The sequence below is a fragment of the Hypanus sabinus genome, chromosome 13 (genome assembly GCF_030144855.1).
Source record: "Hypanus sabinus isolate sHypSab1 chromosome 13, sHypSab1.hap1, whole genome shotgun sequence".
Lineage (NCBI taxonomy): Eukaryota > Metazoa > Chordata > Chondrichthyes > Myliobatiformes > Dasyatidae > Hypanus > Hypanus sabinus.
Genome location: NC_082718.1, coordinates 18169721 through 18194190, shown reverse-complemented (window position 1 = coordinate 18194190; position 24470 = coordinate 18169721). Strand labels below are relative to the sequence as shown.

General features: G+C 38.6%; 1 protein-coding gene across 4 annotated transcripts in view; it reads right to left on the bottom strand.

Annotated features, from left to right (window-relative positions):
* LOC132403684 (protein PHTF2-like) overlaps positions 1–24470 on the bottom strand; it is a 91442-nt gene that overhangs the window by 29882 nt on the left and 37090 nt on the right. For 3 of the 4 annotated variants that reach the window (XM_059987245.1, XM_059987247.1, XM_059987246.1), the window contains 7 exons: positions 16926–16995; positions 13348–13506; positions 11460–11625; positions 9512–9670; positions 6662–6860; positions 1880–2047; positions 1247–1459 (listed from right to left, as the gene is read on the bottom strand). In XM_059987245.1, coding sequence (XP_059843228.1) covers positions 1247–1459; positions 1880–2047; positions 6662–6860; positions 9512–9670; positions 11460–11625; positions 13348–13506; positions 16926–16995 — 1134 coding nt within the window. The remainder of the gene's footprint in view (positions 1–1246; positions 1460–1879; positions 2048–6661; positions 6861–9511; positions 9671–11459; positions 11626–13347; positions 13507–16925; positions 16996–24470) is intronic. The other variant, XM_059987248.1, reaches the window with a different exon arrangement.

Genomic DNA, 24470 nt, shown 5'->3' with positions numbered 1-24470 from the left:
CTGTCTGTAAGGAGCTTGCTTATTCTCCCCATGACCGTGTGGGTTTTCTCTTGGTGCTTCAGTTTCCTACGTTCAAAAGATGTACACGTTAGTAGGTTAATTGGTCACATTGGTGTAAATCAGCAGCGCAGAGCCATTTGTCTACCTACAGGAAAGATATCGATAAGATTGAAACAATGCAGAGAAAATTTACAAGGACGTTGCCAGGACTTGAGGATTTGAGTTCTGAAGTTCAGACTTTATTCCCTGGACCTCAGGAGAATAAAGGGAATTCTAATAGACGTATGTAAAATTATGAGAGGTATAGATAGGTTAAATACATGCAAGCTTTTCAAATCAAATCCAGTGATCATAACAGCAAAATTCTGTTTAATTAGATGAAGTATAGCAGAGAATACAGAAGGTATGAATGTCACAGTCTGCTCTTCAAATCATGGGACTTCAATATTCTTCAAATACACATACATTCAAATCTTGTATTCAACTAAACTGTTAATCCAAAAATAAAATAATGCAGATGTTAAAAATCTGAAAGAAACACTAATTGCTTTTTATTTAAAGATACAGCGTGGAACAGGCCCTTCTGGCCCAAGGAGCCACACCACCCAGCAACCCACGTGTTTAACCCTAGCCTAATCACAGCACAATTTACAATGACCAATTAACCTACTAACCGGTACATCTTTGAAATGTGAAGAACATATGAATTCCTTACAGGTAACATCAGAATTGAACTCCAAACTCTGACGCCTTGAGCTGTAACAGTGTGGCAGTAACCACTACGCTACCCTGGTGCTCTGGAGACACTCAACAGTTCAGACAGTAGAGAATGAAAAGTCAACATATTTGTCTCTCCACAGATGCTTCCTGACCTGCTGAGTATGTTTAGAATTTCTGGTTTTATTTCTCAGATTATTCAGCACCACCTCTACGTTTTTCAGAAATGTGATGAATAACTTGTTCAGTCAACTGTTATGGAAGTACTTCATAAATATAGAACAAATTATACACTCAGATTGCCTTGGAAGTTTTAGTTTTGATAGTGCAGATAGCCTATAGAAGCCAGCTTTTATGATGAGCATGAGAAACTGGAATCAAGATTAATTATCTAAACTGAAAGAATTGTCAGGATGCAATTTTGTAAGTGCAGACTTTAGAACAATTCTTTGGTTAATCTAAACAATTCAATCAATTAAAAATATGTAACACTATTTCTTTTCAAAAAGGAAAAAGTGCTGAAACAAACCAGGTGAAATGGATCATCGCGGTATTCCTTTTTCCCAGAGGAATTCAAGTGGGCATTATCTCCTTCAGTCTCACTGGTGCAGGAAGTACGGCATTCCGCACATTGCAGTAGGTCTTCCCATAAAACATCTTCAGTTTCTGATTCATGCCGTGTGCTTTCTGAATCTTGTCGTGAACTTCGTGAACTGCAACTTGTGGCAGATTTAACAGTCTCCTAGAAAAAGTCAAATTTTGATCTGAAGTCATATGTATCATGCCATTTAATACAAGCATCAAAATCATTCAACAGCTCTTAACTCTGCCAGCAACAGCTCTTAATGGAGGTTTGACATTCAAGTGAATATAAAAATCTATATCAGAAATGTTTAAGAAATGCCCTTGGCACACGCTATCTAAAGAACTAAAATAATGCATTTACCACTGAAGCCAATTTAAAATAATAAAATGCCATCTGCCTGCCATTCGCAGACAATTCTAGTGGTAGACACAGTAAAAGAAACCCTGATGAGTTTCAGGTTCAAATAGGTTTTGACAACAATGCCATTGTTGCTTATTGTACTTGAACCATAGTATAATAACAAAACTTCAGGGCGTCACAGGTTTTAAGAGTATTTTAAAAACTCTAGATTCTAACCTCAGTAATGTAGTGTCTTTTGTATTGGTGAGATTTTCTGTTCCGTAACACACAGTCACTTGAAATTCGTTCACCACTGCGACGCTGTGGGAATGATTGGAATCCACCTTCTCCATCTTCATCACTTGAAACATCATCTGATACATTTACAGCTGCTTTAGCTGCTTCCTGTTTAAAAATGAAATGAATAAAACCAGATCAATAAAAAAAAGTCTTGGCAGAGTTCATCATTTGCATAATTGTAAGTATTATGCATTGAGTTTCATCATGATCTAGAGAAAAAACTGAAGTAAACATCTTTCAAAATGATAAGTTACACAATACAGGGTTCATACACAACAGATTTCCTACAAGAGGTTCCTGATCACTTCTATCACTAATCCCTGCCCGCCACATCTCCTTGACCAGTCTACTTTTCTCTGACTGAGACTTAACGCCTTACATCCCACCAAATCATTCTTGACACTCCATTAAGGTCTCCTAGTATAACAATTACCTCTGTAGCCTCAAAAACAGTATACCATGAACAAGCAGAAGATCATCAGAAATGGAACGCATACCTAAACTCCAATGCTCCAATTCCAAAGTCAAATCTTAACCAACTTCAAATCTATCTTTATTAGAAAAACCCCTAAACTGCTTTTTTGCTGCAAACGCAACATGTAACCCCAGCATATTCGCATTAAAATCACTCCACTGATCATCATTCTTGGAAATGTAAGAGAAAATTTTACAAAATGGTTTGGTTAAAACTGAATACAAATTAAGCAAGCAATATTGGAAAGTTTAGATGTTCTTATTGCCACTGGGATTCCTCCAACCCTCTAACTATAACAGATCCTGCCCTAGCTGTTACATGTAAACGTTTATTGTATTTCTTTATGACGTCCTTTTTATCTCTCCATTTAACCATCACATTCCAGACCTATGACATAGAAAGGCCAATGAAGTCCTGGAACCATTCAACAAGGACCTAGTTTCCCAAACAAACTCCACCATGGATGATCCCAAGCCTGGCTGCAAAACAAGGAGGGCTGGGCATGGGGCTAGCAACCCCAACTGGCAAAATCTCAGAGCTACAGAAACGCCATCAGAAGCTCCAAAGACCTCATCCCTGGGCGAGGAAGAATCTTTGCCTAGGTGTATGAAGTTGTGTGGTGAAAGCCACAGGTCCATGGAACTGATCAACCTTCTACCAGCAGGAGACTGATCCAGTACAAAGGGCTCTGGCAAGCTGCTGTTGGTCGAGTAGGGGTGATGGGCTTAATTAACTAATTTTCTGAGGATCCTAGTTAGCCACAGAAACACATCTACATAAGACCCAATTCAAAACTCTTTAATCCTTGAGGGACCATTTAAGGGCTACTACGTGCACTTGTTACCTTTTCTGGTGATTTAGCTGAAAACTCATCAAACACATCATAGGTATTAAAGGCAGGAGATTTGGGAGGCCCACTTCTTTGCAATGGCCTTTCCAGGAACTTGGGCCAGGATTAGGAGCTGGAGTCTGATCTCACTGGAACTTCAAATCAAGGAGGTGAATCCGCCTCATTCCTGATTGTTCTGCTCAAGTTAGTGGTCTCCTACTCTGTTGTCATCACTTCCACTGGAGAGCCATGAGCTGCATCACTTAACATCAGATTCCTGGCCTAAGATCTGCTCTACAAGTCACATTATCTATAAAGCTTGTCCTGGTAGATTTACATGGTGTAACAGGGCTGGAGACAGAAGACCAGAAGACCCAATAGTGGAAGGCTTATGTTTGACCTTGTTGGAGATGCTCATTGGCTATTTTTGTGTAACATAAAATTTTATTTATCAATTAGCAGCCCGGTTTTGACCCAAACTGTCAACATCTCATCCACACCCACACACCCCCCAACAGATACTGCTCAACTTGTCGAGTTCCTACACCATATTGGTGTTTTTCCAAATCTGCAGCCTCTTGTATCATCAGCCTATGCCTGATCTTGATGCTTGCTGGCAGACATTTGCAATTTCATTTTCTAAGTTATGCAAATAGTTTGAACATCATCTAATCACCATCAAACATCACACCCTTTCTGATTTTATGGTAGGTCACTGATAAAGAAACTGATGATCACTCAAGCCAAGCCACTACCCTTAGGAAAATCTGCAAGCCCAGCAGCTAAGATAAGAGTTGTCCAATAACCACAACTGCCTTCAATAATCATTATCTCTAACCAAATTAGACATATCCTACTTTCTGTAGATAAAACATACTTAAGCAATTTTCTATATTGCTGAAAAGATGCCAGTAATTTAACTGTGTTGTAGTACTTAGCTGAAGATATAACTAATGTTTATGTTGGAGCTTTTGACGAAGTCCCACATTATAGGCTGGTCCAGAAAGTCAGGGACAAAGGATCCTTGGTGCCTTGGGAAAAGAGATCCAAAATTGGCTTGATGATAGATAGTGGATAAGTGTTTATTATGACTGAAAGTCTGCAGCTCGTGTACCACAGGGATCATTGCTGGGACCTTTGCTATTTGTAATCTCTAAATAACATGGTGAGAATGTAGGAAGTCTGATCAGCATGTCTGCAAATGACAGAAAATTGGTGGGTTTTGTAGAATGCGAAAGGTTGCCGAAGGATATAGCGAGACACAGAATAGCTGGAAAATTGGATGGAACAGAGGCAGAGGAAATTTAAACCAGTCAAGAATGAGGTTTGGTAAGTCAAATTCTGGTAGGATAATATACAGTGTAGATGGCCGGAACCTTAACAACACTGAGTAAAGAGAAACCTTGGGGTGCAGGTCCATATCTCCCTGAAAATGGTGAGACAAGTAGTGAAGAAAGCATGTGGTATGCCTGCCTTCATAGTCTGAAACACTGAGTATAAGAGTTGGAAAGTCATACTACATACAAATCATACAAAACATTTGTCAGATGGACACCAAGTATTACATACAGTTCATGACTCAACACAATAGAAAGGATGAGATAGTAATAGAGAGAATGCAGAAGAGATCCACTGGAATGTTGCCTGGAATAGCTGTCTGTGACAAGGGAAGCTGACCTTAGAAATAGACTCCTGATTAATATTATTTTAATCAATATAATTCCCTTTTCTGTACTGCATTTACCATTTGAAGATCCTTACTGCTAGAGATAAAGGTACATATGACGTACAATTTTACACTACAATCAGAAATAATTCCTAGTAGGGCAGTGATAATGCTTTGTTCAAATTTAGCAAGTGCTAATCAATAATTTAGCCCATATCTACAAACTGCAGACTGCCTGCTAAATCCACTCTTACCTTGAATATATCCTCCTGGACTGAACTTTCTCACCAAAGCCTGCTCGGACCTGATTAGCAAAAACATGTCCCTTACTCATACATAGCATACCTCATCTAGAAATGCTTTGTCAGCTGACTAAGACATGCTATTCACCCTACTGGCAACAATGAGTTTGAATCAATAATATTTACAATCATTAAAAAAAAGAATCAAACCTATTAATAAATAAGGAAAACAAAACAGAACACATATGAATTAAGTCCATTAAATCAAAATGTGCAACAAGCAAATTCCTTTTCTTGCCTCTAGCAGTCATTCCCCATCATTCAAATCCACAGGCTTGCTTCAAAGCCAACCTGGCACTAATTCAGCAGGCAAATTTCCCAGTATGAGCAATGAGAAATTATGGAAATATGCACCGCATCAGGAATTCAGTATCAATCTCAACTGTCCAGTTGCCAGCACAAGCAGTGTGGACTTCCAGGACTTTTGTATTTGCTTATACTTGCCTGAATTTGCAAACAAAAAACATAACTGTTTACAGGTCTATGCAGTGCTGCCATCTTTAAGTAAATGATTTGTTACGAAGGTGGAGCAACTCTGAGGGGCCGAAGGGTACAAAGACGCCCCCTCCTTTTTGAGAATCGCAAGATCACTATTATTTCGGGTCTGAGACCCAGGAAATGAGAGAGATACACATCATGAGAGAGGGAGACACAGAATACACAAGGTTTGGAATGTCTCCTGACCTAAGCAGAACGGAACTACTGATTACTGCTTATTGTCTCTTGGAGAAGGAAATGTGTATTGAGTACTGTACTATTCATTGAAACCCATCAGGGGACAACCAGAGTGGTCTGGTTGAGGGATTGCATCATCCCAACCTGATTGACATCTGAGCCCCCCGTGAGTGAGGATAAAAGAGGGGTCTGGGGAACACCCCTTAGACGCACCAGGAGAAACGCTAGAAATCCCGTGACAGTGTTTATAGCGAAAGCCGGTGGGGGCTCGTGGGCATCCTCCCTTGCCTGGGTGGCCGGCTCACCACAGAAGAATGGTTTAGCTAAAGGAGAGGACACAATTGAACGGCCATGATAACAAGACACCTGACGGATCAAAATCATAAAAGAAGGTTGGCAAAACCCATAGCGGTAAATGTTCCCATTCTTTCTCTCTCTCTCTCTCCAACAATTGCAACACAGCAACAACCACAAGATGGCAGCTTGTGTGAACTGCAGTGAACATTATATTTCCATCAGACAATACATTATCCCCTAGACAACGATAGAGCTTATTTCTTATTGATTATTATTATACCCACACTTTTAGGTTTAGTATTGATTACGTATATTATCTGTATATTTGCATTGATATTATTTTTGTGTATTTTTACTAATAAATACTATTAAAAATAGTATCATCAGACTTCAACGGACGTCTCTATCTTTGCTGGTAAGTCACCCAGTTACGGGGTTCGTAACATATTTAACCAGTCTAATTCAAGGTACCTACCTTAAGACTTAGAGGAGTATGTGAATTTCTTCCTGCTCCTTTAGACAAGTTGTACTCTTCAGATCCAATTACTTCACAGTGAGCATCATGAGGTAATCTTCCATCTTCACGGCTTTTGTTACCCACTCTTCCATCCAGAGAAACATAGCCATTATCGGTCTCTGTTGATTTGTCAATTGATTGCTTGATCTTTTTTGATCTGAAAAGGTAAAAGTAAAGAAAACTTAATGCTTCATAATTAAAATTGGACTTTGGTTGGCTGTGTTATTAATGCAAAGAAAAGCATTTCTTCCTTATTGGGTTAAAGTGCAACCAAAAAAACAAGATAGTTGGATTTCATTGGACTGCTTGATAGGTAGGAATAGAAATTTATTACAAAATAAACAAAGCACTGAAGAACTCAGCAGATTAAACAGCTTCTATATAACAAGTATGTTGACAATTTGGGTCAAGACCATGCACAAGGACTGAGAGGGAAAAGGAAAATTTGCTAGAGTGCAGAGAAGATTTACCAGGATGTTGCCAGGTCTTCAGGAGTTGAGTTACAGGGAAAGATTGAACAGGTTAGGACTTTATTCCTTGGAGTGTAGAAGAATGAGGGGGGATTTGATAGAGGTTTACAAAATTATGAGGGGTATAGACAGAGTAAATGCGAGTAGGCTCTTTCCATTTAGATTAGGAGAGATAAATATAAGAGGACATGGCTTTAGGGTGAAAGGGGAAAGGTTTAGGGGGAACTTCCTCACTCAAAGAATGGTGGGAGTGTGGAATGAGCTGCCATCTGACGTGGTAAATGCGGGCACTCTGAAGTTTTAAGAATAAATTCGACAGATACATGGGTGGGAGAGGTCTGGAGGGTTATGGACTGAGTGCAGGTCAATGAGACTAGTGGAATAAATTTTCAGCAGACTAGATGAGCCGAATAGCCTGTTTTCTGTTCAGTGGTTCTATGGTTCTAGTAGGTAGCAGTTTGAAGAGGGTGAGGGGGAACAAGAGGATTGAGGTTGGTAGATGACAGACAGAATGGGCAGATGGAAGCAGGTGAGAGAGGGATGGGAAGGCAAAGAAACTGGGTGGACAGACGAGTCTGTGTAGGTAGAGAACTTAGGGGTATATATTTGATGGAATTGAAAAAAATTAGGTTCATATCATTGGGTTGTCAGAATGAGATGTCATTCTTCCAATTTGTAGCTTTCTATAGCAATACAAAAGGACTGGTCTGTGTTGGAGTGTGAAGGAAGAGGTGAAAAGGCATGCAAATTGAAGCTGAAGATCGTCAATGCAGCCAGAGCACAGGCACTCTGCAAAACAGTTGCCTAGTCTAAGCTTGGTTTCACCAGTGTAGACAGCTCACATCATGCTCACCAAATGCAGTTGACAAGGTTGGGAGAGGCACAGATGAGCCTCTGCCTCAGTTGGAATGGTTGTTTAGCTCCCCAGGTTGTACTAATGGAGAAGCAACTGGAGTTACACCACCTGTGGTTGCATAGAAAAACAAGGAAGGACAGAGAGGGATGAGCAGATCAAGGAGTCATGAAGAGTGGTTCCTGTGGAAAGCAGAGAGGAAGCAGGAGAGGAACATGTGACTGGTGGTGGGATCACATCAGAGCTGACAGAAATAGCACAGAATGATTTGATGTGTGTGAAGGCTGGAGGGATGGAAGAAGAATAAGGAAACTGTTGCTGAGGTGGTGGGAGGCGGTGAGAACAGAAGAGTGGGAAATGTTAGAGTTAATGGACCCCTCCACTTCCTGCTGCTGCTGACCAACACTTAACATTTTAGTAACAAATTCTTCCCCTTTGCCATCAGATTTGCCATCTCAATAATCCATGAATTCATGAACCATTACCTCACTACTCCCCCTTTGCAGTATTTATTATTGTAACTTAAAATAATCTGTTATGCCTGTTGCCACAAAAAAACAAAATTTCATGACTTATGTCAGTGACAGCAAACCGGATTCTGCTTCTAAAAGTAGATGGTGTGACAGAGAAAGTGATGAAAATGATGACAGGTGTGGAGGACAGCAATAAAATTTAAAAGGCGTAAAAATTACAAATAAAATTTAATGCTGAGATGCAGTTGAGGCGTAATATGAAAAGGGAACATACAATAACTGGGGAATATTTAATTGTTTGGGGGAAACGGAGAAATGTGAATATACAAATCCTTGAGAAGTAGCAGGAAAGGTCAATAAGGTCATAGAAGAAACCACCACAAAAACAGACTCCTTGCCCCATCACAGCCAGGCAAGTCATTAAGTACCTAACTGCACTGATACCATTTCCCAAGTACCAACCTGTCACCTTCTACTCTTTGGGATTTCAAGTATTCACCTAGCAACTCCTTAATGTCCTGTTTCCATCATCCCATCAAACAATTTCATGTTTCACTCTATTGGATAAAATAATTCTTTCTTAAACTCCCTCTAAATACTTGAACATATGCCTTTTAGTAACAACTCTGCTATGAGGAAAAGCTTCGCGCAATCTATCTCCTTGATAATTTTTAATATCTCACATCAGATTGTTCCTCAGCATATCCAATCTCTCTTTATAGCCAAAATATCTCAACCCAAACAACATGCTGGTGAAATTCCTTGAACCCTGACGAGTGCATTCTTCTTCTAGCATGACCATCATCAGAAGTATGCATTGTTGCAAACAATCCCCACATTTGTAGTTCATACAAGTTGATTTGCATCCCACTAATATTTGGAGCCAAATGACGAGAGAAAGAAATGTTAATGAAACAAGAAGAACATTATCAAAGCTTTGAGGCACATGAATATTTAATTAAACACAAATGCAATAAATGACCAAGACACAGAGAAAAATTTTAACACACACCCTGGAAAAGAAAGAGCATTCCAAATGCTTCGGAAAATTTCACCAACATTATAACTGGTCCCTGTGCCAAACTGGTGGTGCACCTCCAGTGTATTATCTGTAGTGCTAGAGCCCTCTCCTTCTCGGTGTACTTCGAGATGAGCTGCTTTCCTCAACTTCCTGTACAAGAAAGATTAAAAATACCGTTTTATAGTTAATTCAGTCACAATGGTGTTGCGCCCACAAAAATGTCAAAAATCTACAGAATGATTTTCTGGAATTGAACACTCTGGTTTTCAAAGGTGGTTTTCAGCTCACATTTTGTTTTGCAATAAAAAAAATCAGATATACTAACAGAAAATGCATTTATGAACTGAAATATATAAAATTATTTATATCTGTACAATATTTTTAACAAAGGTCTACAAATGATGACTAAAAATAGATTGTTACTGGCTTTTTGGGATTTAAATAGTTTTTTTAAAGTAGTACAAATCAGACTTGAATAGATTTGAATTTAATTTGAATTGAGATTAAATTATCTCGCAGTCTGAGGTCCCCACTGCTAGCATTCAATAACTTATTGCTAAGCAGCTTGTTGGTCTTTGCTCTCTTTAGGTAAGATGGCTTCTGTTCACAAAGTCTATCCTGCAACATAGCCAACAAGAGTATTTTTAATTTAACAACAGTAAGTCAGATTATACTTGTAATTGCTTGGGTGAAATAGAGTAGATCTAGTCTACCACCTTGTCATATTTTTAAATACCCCCTCTCAAGTAGCCAGCTTGAAAGAAATTTCAATAATATAGCCAAATTAGTACAGCTATAAAAGCAAATAACTATACCAAAATAGATTGTTTACACCTGCAAAATAAGCCTTCAGTTTAAAAATAAATTCAGTAAAGACAACTTTTATTTAACTTGGCATGAAATGTCTTTCTATTTAAAAGTACCGTCTCCCTCCTACCACCATATACTTCCTATACAGTTTTTAAATCACACATTCATATTATTCATTTAAATAGTCATAAAAATTAATTTTAGATTCTGACCAGAGATTCCTTTGAAAGACTTAAGGTGATATTACCAAACAGTTTTTTTCCACTTTAGTAGCAATAATTGAAAAAATAAAATGGTTTTTTATTGAGTTTCATCTTCACCTCTATTTCTAGTTCCTTACATAGTTTTACAGAAGGATTTTAAGAAGCTGGTTTTAAGCAGCCTTTGATCTATTGGTTGCTTTATTGTTTTTCTGACCTGTGGGGATAGTGAATTACACAACATAATGTAACATTGTTCATCCCCACCCCACCCCCCACTCTGCTCCACCCAAACCATCACCAATTTCAACTATTACCTGCCTGTGAATGCTTTTAAAAGGTGGTGGCAATTACAAGTTAAAGAAAGAAATGATTACTCAACGTTTTTCCAAAAGGAGAATAACAGGTGTGCAAAGTTATTTTTCAGAAAGAAACTAAGCACTACGAGCTCAATCTCTTTACTTCGAACTTACTACCAATCTCAATCATAAATCCAGATCCTATTTTACCCATTTCAAATTATTGTCAACCTACTGACGCTTTCTGATTCGGTGCAATAATCTGCAACCAACAACAATAGAAGAGTCATATTACAAAATGAGATTAACTATCTGTATGAAATTTGAGCAAAACATTTCAAGTAACCACCCAGGTGGCATTGCAATCTGTGATGTAATATAGCTTACATTGTTTTAATCTTCATAACACATTGATTAAAACTAATGCATAGGCTAGTAAAATTCTGGCACCAGTGCATGCCACATTCTTTCTGTGTTACTAAATATCATAGTATTTGGCTCATGAGCCCATTTGCTTTTCAGACAAATTAACAATAATCACAGCTTAAATACAACATAAATGTTAACATATCATAAAACACAATTTCAATATTTTTGAAGTGAAAAACATGTTCCAAAAATAGAGGCTACCTTCTTCGTTTGCCCCCACTACTTGCTGCAGGTTTGGGTGTATGCGTTGACACAATCTGGCAATGTACTGTTCCAAGCAGTAACATCAACCAAATAGACCCAAATACTTCAGTGTACGGTACACTGTGTGTAACTTCAGATGTGCAAAACAACACGATTGCTGTAACTGTAAACAGAAGAATTATACCATTTACTTGTGGAATTTTAAATCGGACAGTTATTCATTTCATCCAAACAAGTGTTTCAAAATAAATTCACCACCGATATGTACATTTTGATACATGGGTATGGCATCAGTATAAAGTAACAATCACATATAAATTTATTTGTTAAAAGAATTCGGTATTGCAAATGAAGTAGGCAATTCAGCCCATTTAGTGTCTTAGCATCACTTTCATACTCTAATGTAGTTAACTCATGAATCAAATTCAGTGGATGCAGCACCAATGCTTTTTTACAAGGATGTTTGTATAAGTGTGGGTTGATAAAACTGCCCTTACTGTTAAAGCAAATATAATTCCTGCATATGAAGCGGATGAGAAAAAGGAAACAGTGATTTATCAATACTTTTCCAGGACAAATGAAGTTCCCTCTGTAAAACTGACAGAAGGGTCCAAAATTACGAAATGATCACAAACAAAAGATATCTGCAGATGCTGGAAATTCAAGCAACACACACAAAATGCTGGAGGAACTCTGCAGGCCAGGCAGCATCTATGGAAAAGAGTACAGTTGACATTTCCGGCTGAGACCCTTCAGCAAGTCAAAGTGAACAATAGAAGCTTAACTTTTTTTCTTGATTTCAGGTTCTTTGACATGGAATGGCTTAATAGAGAGCAGATCCTACAAAGTCTCTGAAAGAAAGAGAAAAATGTGCAGAGAAATTGAACTAAATATATTGATCTTTCCTGCAGCTGGCTTGGCAATCTTTTTTTTCATTGAAAGGGTATGGACAGGATAGGCAATGTTGGAATTCATACTCAGCTGCTATTGCCACAAACTGAGGATGCTGTTAAGAGTTTAACGTGTTAATGAACCAGCAACATAGGTGGGCCAGACTAGGCAAGGACAACAAATTTCTCATAATGAATCTTAGGGTCTTCTTGTAATTTCATGGTTACTATTACTGAGGCTAACTATTTTATTATAAAAGAAACTTTATTGAAGTACTTGAATTTAACCTTCATAGCTTCCATAGAGTGTTATTGGATCAATGACATAGAATTGGCTGCTAGTCCTGTAATTTAACCACAATGTCACCACACCCACAACAGCTCAACACATTGTTTCCATATGTGCAGTGTCATTCACTAACATTCAGACTAGCAGCCTTATAATGTTTAATTTTTTAAAAATCCACACAAAAAAAAAGAGGTGGGTGCTCTGCAAAATTGTTTTCTAGTACAGACAAAATTACTGATGCAAACACTGTTGCTGCAATACATAGAACACAACAGTAAAAATACCATGAAAGAAAAAAGTATCCTGGGAAGATCTTAGTCAGACCTTACTGGATTTACACCATTGAAGGAATCCAAGATTTCAAATATGCTACATTCATATTCATTACAAAATAAAATGAATTATCATTTGAAATGTCTTTAAATTACTTTACAAAAAAAACAACTAATTAGCTTTGGAAAGCCTTTAGTATTAGATAAATGTTTTATTCCAAAATGAACACAAAACTTTCTGGTTGTGCTGGGCATATCAAAACTACTGCACCACTGATGTTCTCCTCACAGTATGCAAATTATACACAGTTATAGAGAGATACAGCATGGAAACAGGCCTCAAGCCAACACCGACCTTCAACCACTCATTTTACACTAATCCTACATTAATCATCTTTTAAATATTCTCCCCACATTCTCTTCATATGAATCACCTTGAAGGAGGTATAAAATAAGCAGCCAGGAAAAGATGCATTTTGAGGTCACTTGAATCCACCATTTGAAGAAGAATGGAAAGAACACAACTCTCACAATTCCTTTTCTCGTTAATGAGGTCCAGGGACTTTCTGGTTTTGCTTTAGCAAAAGCAGATCCTGCAGGTTCAGAAAAGAAGTTAATAAATAAGCAAATAAATGAAAACCTGCACAGATTCCTCAAAATTAACAAAGCATGCCTGTAACAATTAACTGCATAAGTTTTTAATATATTGAAAATTATGAGAAGGTGCCTTGCAAGTAGCAATGGACTGAGACAATATACTTTTCACCAATTTGTGAGTACCCTCCACTTCTGCAAGCTCCCAAGCAATAATTCTCTAGTGAAAAACAGAAAGTATGCAATAAAATACAAAACAGAATATTCCTAGTATTTTTTTGTGAATGGATTCTGTTATTCTGACATAACAGCAAGGGATCACATTGGTCAAGATTTTACAGGACCTTGCCTACCATTCAAAGTTGCTCCCCACTGTCCCCATCTAGCTGCATTCCTCTTATTGTTCTTACTTGGCTGACCGTCCCCATCTGGAAGTGGGACACAGCAAGGATTCAGCCAAAGTCATCCAAGGCATTCCCATTCAAAGAGCACCTCAAAGGTTTATGAACAGAAGACACAACACTGGGACAGCTTAACCCTATATCTTCAGTTTAAAGATTTAGGTTTCTGATATGAAAAGAAGTAATTTAAAACCTATTACTGATGGAAGTGAAAAAATTAAAAGTAAGAAGCTGTTAAGAAAAAAGATAAAAACAGAAATTACTTTTCTTTCTTCTGACATTAAGGACAGCTGTCCCAAATGAAGTGAAGGGGAAATGCCAATCCCATGCGTGGCATGACAGGTGTAGGATTCCAAAAGGGATTTCCCCCACATAACAGAGAGAAGTACCAGCAAGCCAGGACTCCACTGCTGTACCTAATGTGGAGTCCAGTAATTGAGTAGAACACTGGGCCCATATCACTTGATCAGTTAGCTTCAGGTGCAGCACTTACTTCATGTATGGAGGCCTCCAAAGATAGGGTGAAAGCCAGCTATTCAGACCTCAAGAAGCAAGACAACTCAATTGTCATGAGTCACAGTTCAGAGAATAATTGTGTTTCAAAAAGAGCACCTAATAATGTCAAAGTATGCTGGAATTAGTAAAATGCCAGAGATTTTATTTATTTAGAGATCAGCGCAGAACAGGCCCATCCGGCCCTTTAAGCTGCACCACTCAGCATCCCCTGATTTAACCCTAGTCTAATTACAGGATAATTTACAATGACCAATTAACCTACTAATTGGTACATCTTTGGATCAAGGGAGGAAACTGAAGGACCTGGAGAAAACCCGCGTATTCCACAGGGAAGATGTACAGTCTCCTTATGGATGACATTGGTGGTAACTCCTAAGGCAGAACTCATTTACTTGAATGACTGGGTATGGCTAACAACAAAATAAAAAGTTATCAGACAAAATGTGATTTTTTGCTGTTAAGATGGCTTATAGCAGTGAGCAAGAGAGTGTTTATGTGGATAAAATAGAGATTTAAATTCTTTGTAATTTCTATCAATTAAAATTATGATTCCTGCTGCTTGTCTTTGGGGCAAATCAAATTGCTTGCACTAACCAACAATATGTTATGTACTACCACTGGAAAATACATTTATCATTTGTTGGAAGTGGAGCTAATTTAATAACCGTTTCCTTGGTAAAAGAAATAAAACTTCTCTAGGTATTGGACTTCTAGCAAATGGAAGAATTGATGTGCTAGTCTGTGTATTCTTTTATGGAACAATGAGTGATGATGTTACTTATGCATTTGGCACTGCTGGAGACTGCTTCTACTCCCTCACAAAAAGTCACTTGTGAGTTATGAGAAAAATTTAGCAGCTCCAAAGTAAATGGCAAGTAAGTTCAAGTTGATTAGAAACTGTAAACCAACATCAATAACATTAATACTTATCTCTTATAGTTTGTTTTTTCATACACCTGTTTTACAGTGCAGAAGTGACACCAGCATGATTTTAGCAAAAGTTATGGAAAATGAATCATAAATGAGTCATAAATCCAGACTAGGTTTAAATTTAAAAATAACTGACCTTATTAATTGGTTTCTCTAAATGTGTCAGATTAAAGAGAATTTAATTTATTAAATACACAAGAGATTCTGCAGATGCTGGAAATCCAGAGCAGCACACACAAAATGCTGGAGGAACTCAGCAGGTCAGAAAGCTTCTATGGAAATGAACAGGTGATGTTTCGGACCAAGGCCCTTCATTAGGACTGAAGGGGAAGGGGGATGAAGCAGGAATAAACAGGCGGGGAGAAGAGGAAGGAGTACAAGCTGGAAGGTGGTAGGTGAAGCCAGGTGGGGGAATGAAGCATGAAGCAGGAGGTGATGAGTGGAAAAGGCAAAGGGCTGGAGAAGAAGGAATCTGATAGCAGAGGAGAGTGGACCATAGGAGAAAGGGAAGGAGGAGCAGTAAGGCATGTGATAGGCAGGTGAGCAGAGAAGAGGTAAGAGATGGGCCAGAGTGGGGAATTGAAGAAAAGGGAAGGGGGAGAGGGAAAAAAATCACCAGAAACTGAAGACATTGATGTTCATGCTATCAGGTTGGAGGCTACCCAGATGGAATATGAGGTGTTGCTCCTCCAGTCTGAGAGTGGCCTCATCTTGGCAGTAGAGGAGACTATGGACCAACATTTTGGAATGGGAATGGGGATTGTAATTAAAATGATAGGCCACCAAGAAATCTTGGCAAGATATCAGAGATATCCGCCTTCTTCAAAGGACGGGGTTTGCCTTCCTCTACCATTGATGCTGCCCTCACTAGCAACTCCTCCACTTCCCAGACATCTGCTCTCACCCCATCTTCCAGCTGCCTTAATGGGGATAGAATTCCTGTTGTTCTCACCTAAGACCCAATGAGCCTCTGCATCCAGCCCAGAATTTTCCACAACTTCCACCATCTTCAATGAGACCTTACCACCCAACACAACTATACTTATACCTATTCTCCACTTTCCACAGGGATCTCTCCCCCTGTGATTCCTTTGTTTATTCATCCCCCTCACAACCCCCCCCCCCCCCACTAATCTCCCTTCTGGCACTTAACCCTGCAAGTAGAAGAAGTGCTACACCTGTCCATCCACATCCTCCCTCACCTCCATTCAGTGCCCCAAAACATCCTTCCAAGTGAGGCAACACTTCACCTGCAAACTTTTTTGGGATCATTTGCTCCCAATGTAGCCTCCTCTGCATTGGTGAGACCTAGCAATGACTGCTGGACTGTTTTGTTGAGCATCTTCACTCCATCCATAAAAATCCCTGGTGTCACCCATTTTAATTCCAATCACTGTTTCCCATTCCAACTAACTGATCCACTTTTGCCCAGACCTATCTATTTTATGTTCAAATGTGATTGATATAATAAATATCAATAGGGAATATTTCCATCCAACTTCCAGACAGGAGTTCAAAATATTTACATATTAACAGCTAGCACATTTTCTCTAAGACAAAGATGTATTTACCCCTTACAAGATCAACATCTATGAGGTCTGGCTTTACATGGCCTGTTTTCTTTGGTTTGTTCTTCATGCCCTGCAGTAAGAAACACATCTTGTAAAAAAAAAGAATGTTTACAGTTGGAACCTATAATGTAAGATGTAATAACATATGACAACATGATTTTTGTTTTACTTAATTCAAGGGATCAGACCTCACTGGTAAAACCAACTTTTGTTCACCTTAAAAAATCTTTGTGTTGAAGACATCTTGCAATACGCCTGGCTGGAGAAAACAAAGTTTCAATATACTAACAATGAAAGGATAGGGCCTTATTGCAGGGCAGGGCCTTAAATGCAGGTATAAAACAAATACATTTCCTAGTCAGGTTGGTTTGCAACGTGGAGGGGAGTTTGAACCATGGCAGTAATACCATTCTCTCTTCTAAATGTGAAGATCACAGAATCAGAGGACTTCCCTATAATGCCTTTGCAAGATAGTGCATTGCACCTTTGAATGATACACATTATAACCCCAGAATACCAGCATAGGAGGGAGTACCAATTAAATGTACGATTTCATCCTGGAAGAAGCTAAGTTTCTGGAATATTGTTAGAGTCATACAAATGTAATTAAGTGGAGTTTATTGCACCACAAGCAAAATGCTACTCATGCTGGGAATCTGAATCAAATACACAGCAAGTCAGGCAGCAACCATGCAGAAATAGGATTTAACAATTCAGATCAATAACTGACAAAAGGTCATCCATGTGAAACACTGACTCTGCTTGTGTCTTCAATGATTGCTGCAAGACCTACCAATTATTTCCAGCATTATAATTTTATATTCCGCACTCCAACCTGGGCCTTCAGGTTTTTTGAAACATTGAAATTATGAGGTGAGCCACTCACTACAATGCTCCTCTTCTGACCTGCCTTGAAAGCACAGTATTTATAACAGCAGGTCGATTTAAATTTCTGTTCATCAGCAAATGCCAAGATTAAAAATTATATTTGCTTTGACAACAGCAATGCTTGTTAATCTAGATTCTTTCTCAATGCCGGTCACCATTCCCTAGTACTTGTGCAGCATCAACTTTATTTGCTGCTTTTCCGCCAGAGTACATTGTGGGTCTGCACTGTTTGCATTTAGAACTGACAGCACAATCATCAATAAACATTCCTATTTCTGATGGCATGATGGGAGGGAGGTCAGCAATCAGAAAGTAGGTGAACTGAGTACCTTCCTTTCGAAGGAAAACCTGCAGCAGGGTTCTGAAACCAAACAGAATGAGCTCCCATGATTCCAATTTTATTAGAATTCAAACTTGGGCAGGTGCTGCCATAATGTTAAAGGCTTGACACTAATATTTTCCTCAATTATGGAATTCAGTTCTTTTATACGCACTTAGACTAAGCACATGACAAAGTCTAGATCCTGGCTGAACATTAATTTGGGCCAGCTAACAATTAATTCTCAGCTTTGTGTTAATGTCACACAGGCTTATGTACGATAACTTCATTTATAAGCTACATTACAAGCAACATTTCTTGGCCAGTGTCAATCACCTTACAGTTGCTTTGGGGAATGATTCTGTTACTATCATGGAGTGGATGTGAATGAAATTATTTGTGAACTAGCTGAGGTTAAAACATCCCTTCAGATAGCAGTTTCACAGTCAGTTTGTCACACGTTTGGCCATATACGTCAAGATTCTCAGGCTCTGTTCTGAAGTGAGAATTTGGGCAATGTTTATTCTGATGGATGAAAATCAAACTAACTAACCTGTTAGAAATGTAAATTAAGCACTATGTCAGATACGAGTGCTCAATCAACAAGCTGCAATTACTAAAGTAGATACTGTATACATATATTGGAGTAATGAAACCATAAATTTCACAATTAGCAGAGCAAAATATACAGACAAAAATGTTCTATGCAATATACTGTGATGCAAACAGTACATAAAGGAAGTACAAAGGTGGCAACATGGAACTTGTGGTCATATTGAAACATCCAAAATGGATCACATCAAAAATGATCCATGACTAAACAAAACAAACAAAACTAATCGGATGTTAATCTGTTCAAGAGAATACAATTCAAACTGCAGGACTCTGATCAAAATTACACCTCCACTACAGACTTCTAATTCCTGTCACCAAGGTAGCACTGCAAAGAGCAAAAACAAGCTAACCCATTAGAGATGTTACATTACTCACTATCTGTTGTGATCAAATCTGTGTATTGCAACTTAATTAAAATTATAAACACAAGAGATTCTGTAGATGCTGGAAATCTCAAGCAACACATGGCTTCTGAACCTCTCAGCTTCATACTTCATCCTCTTCCACCACCCACTCACCTGGTCTCACCTATTACCTGCCAGTGTGTACGTCTTCCCCTTCCCCCCCACCATCCTATTCTGACTTCTACCCCCTCCTTTCCAAGAGTACAAATGATGGCATTCTGTTATCAATTACTGCAGAAGGGAATCTTTAAGCCTTAGGCATTGTGGATATATGAGCTAAAATTGGCTTCCTCATTTTTAACGCTTTTGTTTAGGCTAATAACAAAATGCTCAGCAGAATAGACTTTGCAACCACAGCAGAGGTGAAAATGCGTTTATATCAGTGATGAATTCTATGCAAAGGACTTCATCCTTGAAATTCAGGAAAGAACTTTTGGTTTCAAAAGGGTGCTGACAATTAACAGGATTGTCAGTGCAACAGCACTCAACTAGCCAATCTGTCTAACTCCATCATCGCCATCTGAGCTTCTACCAAAAAAAAAACAGTAGTGGCATTGTGAATTTATAGGTGGCATTTAAGCTGGGCATAACCACACAGTTATGTGGGTACAGAGAGTAGGAGAGCAATGGGTTAAGCATGTACCCTAAAGGTGTTGATAGTCAGTGAGAAGATGTTGTTACTGATCTGCACTGACTGTGGTCTCCCAATAAGGAAATCAAGGATCCATTGCAGGAAGCACAGAAGCCCAGATTTTGAAGCTGGGTTATTTTTACTGAGGGAATGATGGTATTGAACACTAGTACCATCGCTTCTGGTTATAAATATTTAGGCTTACCTTTGACATAATCATTGAGAATTCTTAATTTCAGTGACCCCCCCCCCCATTATATCCAATCACCTAAATACAAGCAGGGGTGCAGCACATCAGCCAAAATGGTGCTGCAATAATGATATATATTTATTAATAATTAAAGAAATGGGCAATGCCTTGATGAGTTTGTACTGCTAATAAGATCCAAATGCTATGTACCAGTTTTTAAAGTTAGTGATCGACTTTCATATTTCTAATCTGGATATCTTGCAGCTTGCACAGAATTGGATTGGAATTCCTATATTTTTTTCCACCAATTCCAAGAGTAATGTTCAGTGGAGCACCATATGATATCCTAGGGACTGCAAGTCTGTAAAAGATATGTGCAGGCTTTAGCTCCTTTGAAGCTGTACTATAGGTTTTTAAGTTTAGCATTGCCAAAAAAGTACAATAAATCCTACTTTTCAAAATTGCTTGCTTAAGCTTTTAAACTAGAGGATATGCATAAATAACAGGCATAACAAAGAGCTTCAAAACATCCTATAGCAGTTGGCAGCTCATTAGCTCAAATGAGTGTGCAACCTTCAAATGTTTTATTAATACCACATAGACATTAGTTTCAGACACTTTTGCAATTGTACATGCTAAAGTGCGAAATAAACCCTATAGTACAATTCACATCCATGCTATTAGTAGGTGGCCACACAAGATTTCCTACACGTTGTAGCAAAATAGAAAAGACATTTATATTGGTTGTACCAGCAGTACGCAAAGGAAATCTTTCTTTAAAATCAAAAATCTTGTGTAAAAGTAAAGTGCAGCTGACCACAGTAAATTTAAATTGCAAGCAGAAAGCCATTTCCTGAAGTACTTACCAATTTAATAAACTGCAAAGAGTAAAATAATATTAGAAACAATGAAAAGTAAAAGTATGCAGTGACTACTTAGTAATCAAGACAGTGAAAGGAACAGCATGATGTAGATTTGCAACAAAGTAAAATAAAGTAACTTTTTGATAGTGATAAGATTGAACAAATTAAAACAAAAAGACAAGCAAAAATGCAAAGGATTGCTCAAACTGTGTAACTACCTTAACCTGAATCATATTTGACTGTGGTTTAGTTATCTTTATACCTATATTTGTATTATCCGAAACTTAGCCACATTAAGACAATAACATACATCTTGAAAAGAAGCGGGCCCAACAGCTACCACTGAGGAATACCACCAGTCACCAGCAGCCAACTATTCACACACTTTGGATCCTCCCAGTCAGCTAATCTTCTACCCATGCTAGTCTCTTTCCTGTAATACCATGGGCTCTTACCTTATTTAGTTGCCTCGTGTGCAGCACCTTGTCAAAGTCCAAGTAAACAACATCCACTGACATCCACTTTGTCTATCCTGGAGGTTATTTCTTCAAAGAATTCTAACAGATAAGTCAGGCAAGATTTCCCCTTAAGGAGACCAGGATGACTTTGACCTATTTGATCATGACGCACCAAGTAGCTTGAAACCTCCTCCTTGCTAATGGACCCCAATATCTGCCAACCACGGAAGTCAAGCTAACTGGCCTAAAATCTCCTGCCATTTTCTTCCCACCCTTCTTAAAGTGTGGAGTTGCATTTGCTAATTTCTCCAGAACTATTCCAGAATCCAGTGATCCTTGAAAAATCAATAATAATGCCTCCACAATTTCTTCATTTACCTCTTTCAGAACCATGAGGTATAGTCCATCTGGTCTACCTATCTTCAGATCTTTCAGCTTCCCAAGTATCTTCTCTTTCATAATCACACAAACACTCACTTCTGCCCCGACACTCCCAATTTCTGGCACTCTGCTGACGTGTTCCATTAAGACTTATTCAGGTCATCTGCCATTTCTTTGTTCCCCATTACATCCTCTCCAGTGTCATTTTCTAGCAGTCTAATATCCACCCTTGCCTCCCTTTTGCTCCTTACATATCTGAGAAAAGCTTCTGGTATCTTTTTTTATATTATTGGTTAGCTTACCTCCATATTTCACCTTACTCCTTCTCATTGCTTTCTAGCTGCATGTTCTTGATTTTTAAAAGTTTCCCAGTCCTCTAGCTTCCCTCTAATTTTTGCTACATTGTATGCTCTCTCTTTTGCTTTTATGCAATCTTTGATTTCCCTTATCAGCTACTGTTGACCCATCCTCCCTTTAGAATGTTTGTTTGGGATGAATCGATCCTGCTTCTTCCAAGTTACTCCCAGAAACCCCAGCCATTGCTGCTCTACTGTTATCGTTATAAATGCCCCCTTCCAATCAATTTTGGCCAGCTCCCCTCTTAGTTTTTTTTAATTTAGAGATACAACATGGTAACAGGCCCCACTAGCCCAATGAGCCTATGCTGCACAATTACACCCACTAATTAACCTACTAACCTACTAACCTGTATCTCTTTGGAATGTGGGAGGAAACACATACGGTCATGGGGAGAGTGCACAAGCTCATACAGACAGCAGTGGAATTGAACCTGGCTTGTTGACGCTATAATAGTATAGAAAGAGACCCGTATATAACTCCTGTTGGGGTCTTTTTACCCTTGCAATTTCTTAACTCTACCCACAAGGATTCTATATCATCTGATCCTATGTCACTTCTTTCATTTTATGCCAACAAAGTCACCCCACCCTTTCTGCCTGCCTACCTGCCCTTTTGATATGTGTTAAATTCTTGAATTACATGATAGGCAGCTGAATTCATGCATCACAAATCAAATAGACGCCCAATGCACCATCCTTTTAATCAGTAGAAAAACCGGTACAATTACACGTATTCTAAAGTCAGGAATCTTCACGCAATGCTGGTAATTTCCCTGATGAACTAAAGTTCCATACTATTTTGTACATGGAGATACAGAAAGAAAGCAGGAAGGCAAAAAATAATGTTTAAACAAGCTTAGGATGTACTCAAAGCAAAAAACTCTAGATGATGGGGAAAAAAATGACAGAAATAGTTGACAAATCAAGCAGCTACTGTGGAGAAAAATCAAGTCTATGTTTCAGGGCAGAAGATCTTTATTGGAACTAGATAATGAGAAAACAAGTGTGCTCTAAATTGTAGATGGGAAGAGATGAATGGATTATCTGTAAATATGGTGGAAACTAAGATTGTCTTGACATCACAAATACAGCAATTACAGAAAGTAAAGGAATATGTTGACTGGAAATCTAAAGGAGAATGCTAGAAGTACCCAACATTTCAAGCAGCATCTATGGAGAGAAGAAAAACACAACACACTGTTATGTGAGAGATGGAGAATCCTACAAGCCTCCTCCCACAACACTGATAACTGTAGCAGTGCTACTTCCTGTATTCACACCAAACTAAAATAGAACTTCACTGTCAATTTTCCACCCTGTTCTCGCTTTCAAATTGTCTCCTTTTGATTTTCCTTCCACTCTTCATGTCAGGGGGTATAGGTTAATCACCAACCTCCACACAGATCATAAGTACATCTCTTCCAACCCTGCTTCCTGCAAGGACACCATTCTATTCTCCCATCAGCCCCCATTCCAAATTTCTATTGTATCTTTTCTGCAGATGTTTCCATACTACTGCCTTTGATATTCTTTCACTTAGTTGTGGCTTCCCTTCCACAATAGAGCTCTACACATCTCCGCTTCAAACATTTCTGCTTTTACTAAATTCCCAGTATTGTGAAGGAACAATTCCTTCCACAAGTTTCTAGCTTTCTATACCATCTCCACCAATGCCACTTTTAATGGCTCTTTCCAATGCAACCTCTGGAGTTACAACAACTCTTCATTTACCTCTTCCCTTTCCATCCTCCAGCAACAAAAACAGCCCTTATAGTGAAGTAGCAATTCACATACACTTCTTCCGATTTAATGGGCTTCAGTCAGTGCTCATGATGTCATCTCCTCTACACTGAGGGACCCAGATTTAGCGACCATTGAGTGTATTACCTTGATTCAAGTCCACAAGATGACCCTGAGCTTCTAATTGCTTGTTACTTTAATTCTCCACCCAACTTTAATTCTGACCTCTGACATTGGCTTCCTTCAATGTTCTAACAATGCCAACGAAAGAACAAGAAACAGTACCTGGTCTTCTGTCTAGGCATACAAAACCACAAGACCATACAATATAAAAGCAGAATTAGGCCATTCAGCCCAGCACATCTGTTTCGCCATTCTATCATAGCTGATTCATTGTCCCTTTCGATCCCAATTTCAGAAAGCCAAGCTATCCTGTTTACATCAGATCTGGCTAATTCTGATACAAGATCATCCCATCTCCAAAGTAAGTGCCATCTTTCTCCTCTCTTCACAAACACTGGCTGATATGCTGAATATTCCCAAGAAACACTTCTGTTTCAGATTTCTGAAAAACATACAAATTCTCTTATATTATTTGATGTTTTTTTCCAAATATACAGCTTTTTTTTTCCATTGAATCCTTGTGAGATAAGAAAATGAGAAATATTTATATATTGGTGTCACCACCCACCCTGAA